General features: G+C 47.1%; 1 protein-coding gene across 1 annotated transcript; it reads right to left on the bottom strand.

Moving 5' to 3' along the window:
* Positions 1-10,378: 10,378 nt before the first annotated feature.
* Positions 10,379-12,282, bottom strand: LOC125545761 (F-box protein At1g67340-like). Its single transcript, XM_048709794.1, has 3 exons — positions 11,900-12,282; positions 11,622-11,784; positions 10,379-11,510 (listed from the first exon to the last, which is right to left on the bottom strand). The coding sequence occupies exons 1-3, from the start codon at positions 12,142-12,144 to the stop codon at positions 10,767-10,769; spliced, it is 1,152 nt and encodes a 383-aa protein (XP_048565751.1). The 5' UTR covers positions 12,145-12,282; the 3' UTR covers positions 10,379-10,766.
* Positions 12,283-12,916: the final 634 nt, after the last annotated feature.

Genomic DNA, 12,916 nt, shown 5'->3' on the forward strand with positions numbered 1-12,916 from the left:
TGAACCTGAAGCTTGTAGTTCTAAACTTCTACTGATATATTGTATATCGACTGCCTCAAGGGAGCATAATAATTGCTTCCCATTTCTTATTTTCTGCTAAGCTTCATTACGTAGTTGTTTGCTAAATGATGCCCGTGATTGACTGAATACTGTTTGGAATTTCACAATCATAATTAATCTTTGATTTGACCGTCTCGATTGATTCAGATGTGCATCGTGTGTTCTGCCAAAAAAAATTACATGCTAATATGCGAAAAATATTATGCTGTTAGTGGATCCTTTTAATTTAGGATCTATTCTCCTACTCTCTGAATATTGTTTCCATAAGCTTCATTTTATCTTCAGTTACCTCAACTTGTACAATGTTAAGTGAGTTATCAAAACGGTGAATTATTGTATTTTGTACAATGTTGCTTAACACTTAACTTGACTATTCTTCATTTTGAAACATTAGCTGGCAACCTCTCCAACATGCTGCTCATGACCACCTCCCCAACCTGATGCTGTTGGTAAGCTCTCTCTTCTCCCCCTCCATCTATTTGCTAAGCACACATTTATATGCAAGATGGAAATCCATCTATTTAACTCGATTTTGCTGAAAAATGTTTCTTTTTATCCTGTTGGATGTGTAGGAAGTAGAGGAAGTATGGATGGTAATTTTGTTTCACTCAATAAAATCCTTGTGTGTGCTAATTATGCATTGGCAGTAGGCAATAGACTTAGCCATTTGGCAACAGCGGTATTGGTTAGTTATAAGAATTCATATTGATCATGAAGAATATGCCGCATGATACTTGAAGCAATACTGCCTGGTTTTGGAGATTTGATCTGCCAATGCTGCTACTACTCTTTTGCAGGTTCTTCTAGTCGGTGGTTTGGAGGACGAGATGCCTGTGAGATTATACTTGCTTTAATCAAACCGTTGGAGCTGAAGAATTCAGTTATGGTTCTAGAATAGAACACATTCTCATTTCAAAACGCACACACTGTCGAGATGAGGACCCTACGGCACAGCGAGCCGCACTGGACGGTGGCACAATGCATGAGGTACAGAACTTAAACTCCTTCATCGTCACATCAATCACAACGTTTATGTCACTAAATAGTTAATTTCTTAGGAATAGAGCATCTCTCCTTGGGCTAAACTGTAACAAAGTTCAGAATATTAAAGTTTAGATTATTAACCTTAACTTTCATTTATCAAAGATTAGCACACTTTGTTTTGGATCCACACACCTAGGCTCGTCTAATGTGATCGGATCTGGCCAGATTCCTTTCGATGCATCACCTGTTACTCTTTTCGGTGAATTATGTTAGTAGTAATCTTGATTAGCTAGTTGCATGTGTGTTGTTAGCAGGATTAGTGTGGCCGTAGCTTAGGTCAAGCATGTACCTTATGTTTTGTCTCATGTAAAAAGCTTAGGACTGTGTTTACTGAATAATTAAGTTCTTCTGACAGGGAACTGTGCATCCTGAATGGCATAGACTCTTGGCTTCATGAAATGACCATGTCTATGATTCAAGGTATCTTAGATCTTCGATGTCGGATGCAAATAATAGCTCAATTTCACTTCTCTGCAATGTTCATTCTCACATATTTCTATCATTCTTTGCAGAGATAAAGTAAAGAAAAAGAAGAAAAGATTACTCGAATATTAGTTTTAGAATTTCCTTTTATTTCTTTGTAATTTTTCTTTTATTTGATACTTGTAAAGACATTGTAATATTCTTACTATAATAAAAATTATGATTCTATTTCATTTTTTGTTTTTAAATTATTTTTCCTTATAGGTTGTTTCTGTAAATTTGGATTTTTTTTGTTTTCCAAATACATTACTAGTGGCGCATTTCAGCCCTTATTAGTGGCGCACCTTCCTTTATTACTAGTGGCGCACCTATAAGGCTATTAGTGGCGCACCTAGAGGGAATACCAGTGGAGCACCTAAGGGTTAGTAATGGAGCACTACAGGTGCGCCATTAGTATCTGGTATACTAATGGTGCACCAGTGGTGCGCCATTAGTAAAAAATACTAGTGGCGTGGTACTAGTGGCGCACCAGTAGTGCGCCATTAATAGGCAAAACTGGTGCGTCACTAGTAGGCCTTTTCCTAGTAGTACAAGGTAGACGTGATAAATCTTTGTTTTCCATGTTCTTCAGTTGTAAGTGAAATGATCTAAGATAATATTGCAAGCAATATAATTATCTAAATAGTGTAACACACACTTAATTACATGGAAATGGTACGACAATCCAAAAAGTGTATGGTCCGAGTGTAAATGACACACATTCAACTTCTCAAATGTCTAAACTATAATTTAGATGAAATTAGAGCTCTAATATGTAAGGTCACGAGGAGACTTGATCTGAGGAGGACAATTTTCACCCCACGCGCACGTGTGTATGTGAGGGGGGGGGCATCTGAAGGGGCGGCAAGTGTCATAGCCCACTGTCTTTGGTGACTATGGTTGGATGACTCGCGCCCTGCTTACTATTCGAGGAGATGTTCGGACATGTCTGCACACATTTGGTATTGTCTGTTTAGTAATCCCTGTTGGAGTTGACATTACACCTCTTGCTTGGAGCATCGAAATTGAATAACGCTCTTCGCCATCAAGTCAAAGAGTGGTTTGATGTACCCATACATCTACAAAATTGTACTCGCCTACACTGGTGTGCCAAATCTTAATATCAAACCAAGCATACAAGCAGCTATACTCGATCACAAATCTTGGATACAAGCTCGATATTAGGGATGCTGGCATTTGAGTCCATGTCAGGAGAGATGCCCTCGAAATCCTCTCTTATCACTTTCTTATGGAAAGGCCGGAACTTTTGGGGTTTAAAGAGGGTTGTGGTTTCCCATATCATTTTAAAACCGAAAACCCGCATGAAAATTTTGGGGCCCAAAACTTTCGGAGTTCACTTTGTCTCTCGAAGCTATTAATTAGGGCATTGTGAGCATGCATGTAAAAAAAGCTATGCACAATATGGAAACTGTAGGCTAACGCCGCGTTGACTCACCCTTCCTATTGGTTGTGAGGTGTCCGTGCGCATATGATTCGTGGGCCTGAGAGGCATTAGCTAGCATGATAGTTTCAGGGGGTAAACAAGGGCATTAATTTGTGTGCCTTCCGAAATGCTCACTAATAACTAAAGCATGTGGGTTTGGTCCCGTCGTTCCGGTTGGACGACCCAATAAACCCGGCCGGAGGGAGTATGTTGACATACATTAGATAGTTTTGCTAAAAATATTCTTTCCTCTACACTTGGGCAGCAACATAGACCACTACAAGATTCCATCTCACATATGTACACTTTTCATGCACAAGAACCATCACAAAATGATCAGCATTCTCATGCTCCACCAAATCAAAATACCTTGATATCTCCCTTCAAAGGCACCCCATTTTCATGTGAAACTGTCCCCCCCCAACACCCACACACATTCTTATCTACCAAACTTTTTTGATCAAAATCCTTCTTCATGGTTTCTTATAAGCTCAAGAAATTCATATGATTATCTTTGATCAATTCTCTAATGTGCCTCTTTTTTATCCTTCCCTACACCACTAACATTCCAATTGATTCCTTTCATTTAGGAAAATTTGAATTCCTACCTACCAGCTTCATCTTAAATCTCTCACTTTCCACTAATTGAAAACCCACCATATCAGGTACAACATTTATTGATGGTTTTTGATTCAAATCAGACAACAACTCATCTAAAGTCTCATTTCTAATATGCATAGGATGTGGTGGAGGTATTATATCTCCAACCCCACCCATGTTATTTTGTGAATGCAAATATCTCTTGGCTTGCTCGAGATCCTTCATCAATCTTAGATGTGATCAACCATATCTATAGCATGCTCCAGTTTAATCCTAATAAACAAGCAATATAATGCAAAGAAGTATTTGGAGAATTAATAAATGAATCATCACCCAGACATCCTTCAATGTTGCCATTGGCCAAAACTCCATCCACAACTATCAATACTCTTGGACTCCTTGGGCACAAGTATGATGCACCTTATATGGTTCAAAACATCAGTATTGTCTCCCTGCCCCAAACTTTCATCATGACTCTCATTCTCCAAAGTATCTAGCAACTTATATTCTTCCACCAGGGCATCCTGCTCATTCTTGTGTGTAAACCACCCTCCTCCTTCTAAGAGCCATTTTTCATTCTCAACAGCCATAACTCCTCTGTCACTATTTAAATGGTTGACTTGCATGGAAATCAATACACCTTATATTCTGAAACAGAGACGTATCATGCATTGTCAATTAGACAATTTTGATGAGGTGCTATTTTTCGATAAAGGACTTTTCATTGAATAGATATATCAAGGTGATACAATCACATTGAAAGAAAGCCCGGCCTCTGCATAGCTAGATGCACACAACCAAAACGTCCAGAGCACTCTAAAAATAAAATAATTTGATACAATGCCAAGCAATAAATCGTGTCCAGCCTAAGGAGCGGTAGATCCTATCCGTAAATCACACCGCCATCCATGGGGGTAGAAAACCTCCCTGGCCGTACGCTCCAGCCGGGTAGACGCCATCATAAAAAGGTCCCTGTCCTCCGGCTTCTACAGGATAGACCACGTACGGAGCAATTGTGTACAAGCATGAATAACCTGCATAGGAGATGAGACACTTTTGTTGTTAAAAATCACATCATTCCTGGTAAGCCACATTGCCCAGCATAAGGCCGCCGCTCCCACAAGAATATGTGCAGAAAATTGTTTATCAATACCCCGCAACCAGTTGCTGAACATATTCCCTGCAGTACGTGGTGGGTATAAATTCGAAGCTACTTGGACCACGGCCCAAACTGCCCGCGCGAACTTGCACTCAAAAAATAAGTGTTTGATAGACTCGTCATGTTGACAAAAGACACATGACTTGGGCCCATGCCAGTTTCGTCGTGCCAGATTATCTCTAGTTAGAATGACTCCTTTGTTTTGAAACCAGAGGAAAATCTTCACTCTTAGAGGAATTTTTAGCTTCCACAATTTCCTGTTATCTACCGGAGCATCACAATGTACCATTGCATCATACATGGATTTGACCGAAAATTTGCCATTCTGATGCAAGTTCCATCGAAAAGTGTCCGGCTCATCTGACAGTTGAATGTCATCCAGGCAAGTGAGTAATTCATTCCATGCTGCCAGACGAGTTCCCAAAAGATCCCTACGAAAAGAAATATCGGGGTTTTGTTATCCTAAGACTTGTTTAATCGTGACAAATTTATGTCTAACAATCCTATACAAGCTCGGATATTGCACCATTAGTGAGTTGTTTCCCTAGCCAGGTATCTTCCTAGAAACGAACCTGAGAACCGTCCCTAACCGAGAAGGTCCCAAATTGGAAGAAGAATTCCTTGGCCTTCATGACACCACTCCAAAAATGTGAATCCCCAGGTTTCCAATAAATTTGAGAAATGGCATTAGATCCCACATACTTGTTGCGAATGATTTCCTGCCATACTCCATTCTCAGTGAGTAGTTTATAAACCCACTTGCTGAGAAGAGCGATGTTTTTAATCTCAAGGTCTTGGATTCCCAGGCCCCCTTGACTTTTAGGTCTGCATAATACGCTCCACCTAGCTGGTCGATATTTCTTAGTTTCGTTATCACTCTGCCAAAAAAATCTGGATCTAAAGTAATCGAGCCGCTGTAGAACCCCTTTCGGCAGGTGGAAGAAGGACAACATATATAACCATGTTGCTTAGGACAGAATTGATCAAGATCAATCGCCCCCCATACGACAAGAGATTGGCCTTCCAACTGGCTAAACGTTTCTCAAGTCTCTCTTCCACATGCCTCCACTCAGCAATAGTTAGACGCTGATAGTGTATGGGGATACCCAGATACCGAATCGGAAACTGCCCAAGCTGGCATCCAAAAATGTCGGCATACTCGGGTGCTAATTCTGCAGCCTCGCCAAAGCAAAAAAGTTCGCTCTTATGAAAATTAATTTTGAGACCAGAAAGTTCCTCAAAAGCACATAAGAGCAGCTTAAGATTTCTTGCCTTATCTAAATCATGATCCATAAAAAGTATCGTGTCATCCGCATATTGTAGGATGGATAGACCATCTTCTACCAAGTGTGGAATGACCCCACTAATTTGACCATCCAGCTTAGCCCGCTCAACAAGGGTAGCTAGCATGTCAGCCACAATGTTAAACAGAATAGGAGATGCGGGGTCGCCTTGACGAAGCCCCTTTCTTGTCTGAAAATAGTTGCCAACGTCATCGTTAACTTTTATGGCCACACTACCTCCAGATACAAAACTCTCTACCCAGCGACACCATTTTTGTGAGAACCCCTTCATGCGCAAGGTTTGCAACAAAAAGGGCCACTTAACTTTGTCGTAGGCTTTCTCAAAATCAATTTTAAGAATGACACCGTTCATCTTTTTCCGGTGCAGTTCATGAACAGTTTCATGCAGGACGACCACTCCATCTAATATGTTGCGTCCTTGCATAAATGCTGTTTGAGTGGGTTTTACGACATGGTCAGCTACATTGTTCAACCGATTGGTCGCTACCTTCGTAAAAAATTTAGAACTTACATTGAGAAGGCAAATCGGTCTATATTGCTGAATACGACTAGCCTCCTTAATCTTAGGCAATAGGACAATTTCCCCAAAATTTAAACAGGAAATATCAAGGTCCTCGGAATGCAGCTGGTTAAACAACTGAACCAAGTCTGCCTTAATCACGTCCCAAAAGCTTTGATAAAACTCAGCGGGAAAGCCATCCGGTCCTGGCGCCTTGTTGTGTTCCATCTGAAACACCGCGATTCGAATTTCCTCCTCAAAAAACGGAGAGGTTAGGAATTCGTTTTCCGCTTCAGTAACTTGAGTAATATCATGAGTAATGGATTCGTCCAGCTGGAAATTAGTTTCAGGTGAAGGCCCAAAAAGGTCTTTGTAGAACTTAGTGATAAAATTTCTAAGTGGTACATCCCCCTCTATTCGGCCTTCCTCTTGATCAAGGGCGAATATACGCTTCTTTCTATGCTTGCCATTAGCTAGCATTTGAAAGTATTTCGTGTTATCATCACCTTGCACCAGCGAATCCGCTTTGCTACGTTGGTACCATTTAATCTCTTCCTCGCGTAATAGGCGGGCAATCTGCTCGTTAAGATTACTTTTTTGCTCAATCTCAACAGCAGTCAAAGACCTCACCTCCGCTATTTTATCAAGGGAATCAATTAAAGTAGATACCGCAATTTTTCTTTTTTGTAAATGCCCACAGTATGTTTGGCCCATCCTCGGAGGAATCGACGCAAGGCGCGGATTCAATTATTCCATCGTTGAATGGGTGTGTTACCACGAGGCTGGCGCGCCCACACCTTCTTAACTAGTTCATGAAATCCCTCTCTAGTGAGCCATCCCAGTTCAAATTTAAACTGGTGACAGTTAGAACTTGGGATTGGTTGTCCAAAATCGGTTAGCAACTGAGCATGATCCGATAAGGCCTCAATTCTTTCTAGTGCCCGAACCGAGGCTAGGGGATATTTATATTCCCAGTCAGTAGTAACTAGCACCCGGTCCAGTTTTTCGAAGGTTGGCACCGATCGGTTATTGGCCCAGGTATACTGACGACCAGACATCATGATCTCCCTCAGATCGAGGCTGTCAATAATAGCATTAAAGAGGAAGGGCCACCTAGTGTCAAACCGATCATTGTTTTTTTCCTGCCGATATCGAAGGATATTAAAATCCCCCCCCCCCCCCCCCGATTAACATGGGATGGGGATTGTCTCGACAGGTGTTGACTAATTCTTTTAGAAATGCAGATTTAAATTCCTCTTGAGCGGCGCCATATACAACTACCAGACTCCAGATGAAGTTGTCGGACTTATTTCGAAGGTGGAATTTGATATGATACTTCCCCTTTGACGTGGACAATAGTTGTAAGTATGTAGAGTTGATACCTAGCAAAATTCCCCCGGACCTCCCGGTCGGTGGTAAGACGTGCCATTCGTAATTAAAAGAAAAAAGAGAGTTTTGAGTATCAGATACAATATCATAATAAATTCTATGATATGTGTATAAAAGATGAGGCCGTCTAGAGACTAATCTATAATCTTATAAACTCTGAAGATGGTATCATCACAAATATTATATACTACATGATAGTGATCCTAGGCCGCGAATAGCCCTAAAAGACACTGCTAAACCAAAAAAAGGCTAAACACGAGCAGCCTATCATGATCGCTAATTACTGCAAGACAAGATGGCAGCCGGCGCACACCACTCAAGAGATGCTGTCCCTCGACAGTCATTGACCATCAAGGCAAGCAATTATGTCGAAGCATCGTGTTAAGCGATAATTAATTGGTCCCTTCGGGGCTCTTGACCCCATGCCGAATCACGACAGTGAAAAATAAACAAGAAACAACGACATCACCGGCGACGACTAAAACCACGGAGCAGCACAATGAGCTTCCCTTGCTTGCTTGCTTGCTTGCATCATGCACGCATGACCTGCCACGCAAAGTAAATTACTCCTGCTCCAGGGAATCATTCGTGCAGATGAATTAGTGTGGAGTAAACAAAGCACCAACTAATGCTCGCTTGCTTCCCTAGCTCGCCCTCCTCGATCAAACCCTTTGAAAATCGGCCGAGCCAGCCAAGATGAACTCGAAGATCCGATCGAGTGACGGGACGCACGGTGCGGACGACGTTTTGTTTGTTAACCATTATTTTCCCCTGATTAAAGTCGCGGCGCGCATGCAAGGGGCAAAACAATAAGGGTCAATGAGCACTCCATTCCTCGCCGAAAGAAATATATGTGGATAAATATCCGATTCCTGGCCCCATGTTGCGCCGATATGTCCCAATTCGCGCGCACGATCGTTTGGAATTCTTCGGATTTTATTTCTGCAGATGCAAATCCCAGCTTTTTTCCTCGTTTTAGAAAAAAATAGAAATTCTGGCATTATTTGCAGGGTCAAACGTGCAGGCATCACGAGGGGCTGAATTTTCTGAGGCGTAGGTAACGTGGTGGAGGAGTGCGTACGTGCCTAGTCGCTGTGCGCCCACGAAGCCGGTGTCATGGCACCATCTTCTCTGGTCTGGTATCCAACGTGGGACAGCCGTTGTAAACGTAGGAATACATTGAAGGGGATGACGGGGCGTCTATATTTGCATGCACTTGATTGGGTCGCCGCCTGCACCGATGGGCGCCACCAAATTTTCTGACCGGGCCTGGCTGGTTATTTACTGCCCCACCTGTTATTTCTTGCCTATTATATCGGCCTTCTTAAATTTCGAACAGTTGTCTCTGAAAAACTATTACTACTCTATACACGTTACCCCCTGTAGTCTAAAGAAAGAAATAATATACTCCTATACAAAACAGAAGGAAAATATCAGATGTCAGTAATATAACTGTAGCAGCATCAATCAATCCCATAGAAAAAGGCAGGAGCAATTGAGCAAAGTAGATACCACCCCCGGTCTAGTTTGGACACCGGCCGTCAGTTCAGCCCGTGCTTTCGCCGTTGGCATCAGCTAGACACAATGATGCGAGCCGCCCGGTATTTCCCCTGATACTCGCAGGTCCACGTTGGAGGTCTGGGTGGTGCCTCGCCGGCGACCGCAGACGTCTACGTCGTGGAAACACCCGCGCCACGCACATTCGAACGCACGCACGCAGCCGGGAGAGCGTCTAGTCGTGTACCATGCGGGCCTTGCCGCATGGCCCTCCCAGCGCAGACACACACACCTGTGCAACATGCCAAAGCCTAACGGTGTCCCGTTGCGCTGGCCGCGCTGGGTCAACAGCTTCGGCACTCCTCCGTTCAATGATTCATACCGTCCTGAATACAAAAACCAAAGAAATCGAACTGCACTCCACTCTGCGAATTTACTCGTGTGCAGGTACAGATGTACGCCGTTGCGTGCTCGAGGCATATAAAAACGGAGCGGGCTGGCTGGTCGTGGTAGCATCGTCATCATCTTGTGTGTTGTTTCCATCCATGTCCTGTCCTGCCCTGCCTAGGTAACAGAAAAGTAAAGGAAATAAGAACAAAAGCCGGCCGGGTGGTGTCACTTTGGCTATGTCTATGGTGGCCTACATGGATTCCACCTCCCGAAGCCCAGCGCACCAGCGGCCAGAGGGAAGGCTCCAACTTGTCCCGTGCCTCGAGAGCAAGACCAAAGCCTACACGACGCCGTAGGCCGCAGCAGCGCTGCACGGCGCGGCCACCGATTCCCCCTACTCATCATCCGATAAGCTACGGACGAGAGGCACGTAGCGTAGGAGCCCGTGCTGTACGTACTGTACATGGAGCACTGCTCTTGTACTCCACCCCCCACAGCATCCATCCAAAACTCCAAAACACAAAGCGACAGAAGCAACTTCCGCGCTCGAGCTCTAGAAAATGAGTTCGAAGCGGGATCCAGGTTTTTTTTACCATCTTACCAGGGGAGTAATTTGATTGATTTAAGAGGGGCTAACTAATTGAGTATGGAAAAGAGAGAGAAAGATTAGGAAAACAAAGGCTAGAGTTCTGGTGGGTGGCCGCGGTAGAATCTCTCGTCTGCTCTTCTTCCCGAGTAGAGTAGAGTACGTACATCTGACAAGACGACACCCAAACGGCCGCAAAAAAGAAAGCAAAACGCCAGAAAAACGCTTCCTCGTTCATCATCGTTCGTTCGCTCCGCTACGCCCGGTCCACCGGTCGGGCGGTGGACTCTCCGGTGCTGCTAGTTGCAGCGGTGGTTGCCCGTTGGGGCGGGTCACTGCTGCGGCGCGGCGGCGGCGCCGCCCACGAGCCAGCGGTCCATGGGCACGCACTGGGCCTTGTGGGCGCGCTTCCAGTCCAGGGCCTGGCACGCGCGGGAGCAGTAGTTGGCCGCGCCGCACACGGAGCAGCGCCGGAACTCGTGCCGCCGCGTCTCCTTGCGCCCGCACCGCATGTGGGAGCACAGCCGCAGCTCGCCCTCGCCGTCTCCGCCGGTGGCCGCCGCGTCGGTCTTCTTGGCGCACGCCTGCACGCCGCGCGACGCCCACCAGTCTGACATGAACTGGTTCGCCGTGTGCGGCTCTGCCTCCGGCAGGCTCCACCCGAAGTCGGAGAGGAGGGGGCTGCTGGTGACGCCGCCGGCGCCGCCTGCGACGGCGCCGATGGGGAGGGAGGCGAAGGGGTAGGTTGCGCTTGCCGCCGCGGCGGCGAGCGCGAGGGAGAGCTCGCGGGCGTTGGCGGCGACGAGGAGGCGGCGGCCCTCGGCCGGGTCGCGGCGCACGCCGTAGCCGTCCTGGAGGCAGTGCCCGAGCTCCCGGAGCGCGTCGACGTGGCCCAGCGCGGCGGAGCGCGCGCAGAGCGCCGCCCCGGCGCGCAGGTCGCGGTCCGACTTGGCGCCCCCGCTCCCGTTGAACTGGATGACGGCCAGCGAGTACAGCGCCGCCGGGTGCCCGCCGACGGCCGCCTTCGCGAGCAGAGCCGCGCCGCCGCTGCGGCTGCCAAGGCAGTAGAACCGGATCTGCAAAAACGTAAGAAACTCGTCAGCACTCCACCCCTGAAACTCCGGCCATGCATGCACGGATGTCAAACCGAACGATCAAGTCAACTAGATTGGGTCATCAACACTTACCATGCCGAGAATGTAGCAAGCCTCAAGATTGCCGGCGTCGGCGCAGCGCTTGAGAAACCGCTGCACGGGCTCGGACCAGGCCGCCGCCTTGACGGCGAGCGACGCCGGCGAGGCCTTGGCGAACACCATGTCCTGCTGCCCCAGGCCGTTGAGCCTCTTGCACCTGAAACGTCAAAGGCACAAACACGTTCAGGCAACCATACAGACAAAGCAGCAGGAGTTCCTTTGCAAGAAGCAGTTGAACCAAACACGAAGGGCGGGGCGGGGCGCGGGCGTACGTTAGGTGGACGGACAGCAGGTCGGAGGGGGAGTTCGCAGATGCGGCGAGTTTGGAGAAGATGGACAGCACGAGGTCGTCAGGGATGCCGTCCAAGTAGTCCGGCCCGGTAGCCTGCCTCTTCCGGCGCACGCCGGATGCCTCGCCGGCGGCGGCGGGAGACCTCTTCCTCTTCTGCCCGGCCACCGGAGCCGCCGACTCGCCGGTTCCTCCGCAGGTATAGAGAGAGCCGCTCCTCGTCCTCATCTTATCTCTGGCGGCACGAGCCGTGGTGGCGGGCCGGTCTCCGGCGGGAGGGGGAGCGGCCGCGGGACGGGGGAGAAGGAGAAGCGGTGGTGGAGTGGAGAGGAGATAGATGTTTGGGAAAAGGGATAGCGGGAGGCGCCTGGTTTTATACACGGGAGCGCGGCGCTCCCCGGTCCGTACCGTGCCTCGCTGCGTGAGGCGTGCGGGACCCGGATGTCAGCCGGGTCCTGGTTTTATCCGTCCCGCTTTTTAAACTTTCTATCTACTGCCCTGCCAGTGCGTGCCATGCCACTGGTGGAGTGGCGTGCGAGCAGCAGGCCGCAGGCGTAGAGGCATCAATGCTGGCTTGGCCGGGCTTTATCTTTGGAGGAAAATGAATGCAAAAAAGCCAGCTTTGCTGCGAAAAAAACGGGCATTATTGCTCGCTCATTCATTCATTCACGACGCCAGGCAGTTTCCATGGCCATACGTAGGGCTCCTTTCTTCATTGCGTGCGCTTTCCGGTAAATTTTTACTTGCTTCGGTGGTCAAACGGTGGCGTTACCGGGAGTCCATAATACCAGTACCGTACGCGTTATACTTCGAGTAGGAGGGGGGTAGGGTACGGGGAATGGGTGGAGTGCTGGACGGGGCGTGCGTTGCGTTTATTGCATGGGGTCGAAGATGAACGGAAACGTGAAGGCACTCGGGGCTGGGCTGTGCATGCGGCGGCGTTTCTGAGCTCACGACATAAACGCTTTCGGCCCAGGCTTGGACTGTGAAGGTCGATGCT

Source organism: Triticum urartu, chromosome 3 (assembly GCF_003073215.2).
Source record: "Triticum urartu cultivar G1812 chromosome 3, Tu2.1, whole genome shotgun sequence".
In the NCBI taxonomy this organism is placed as follows: domain Eukaryota; kingdom Viridiplantae; phylum Streptophyta; class Magnoliopsida; order Poales; family Poaceae; genus Triticum; species Triticum urartu.

Bases quoted from the DNA above. Each gene is read 5' to 3' on its own strand.
- LOC125545761 (XM_048709794.1), bottom strand. From the start codon at position 12,144: ATGAGGACGAGGAGCGGCTCTCTCTATACCTGCGGAGGAACCGGCGAG. The intron at 11,785-11,899 runs GTACGCCCGCGC...TTGACGTTTCAG, and splicing joins CTGCTGTCCGTCCACCTAAC to GTGCAAGAGGCTCAACGGCC. The intron at 11,511-11,621 runs GTAAGTGTTGAT...ACGTTTTTGCAG, and splicing joins CTTGCTACATTCTCGGCATG to ATCCGGTTCTACTGCCTTGG.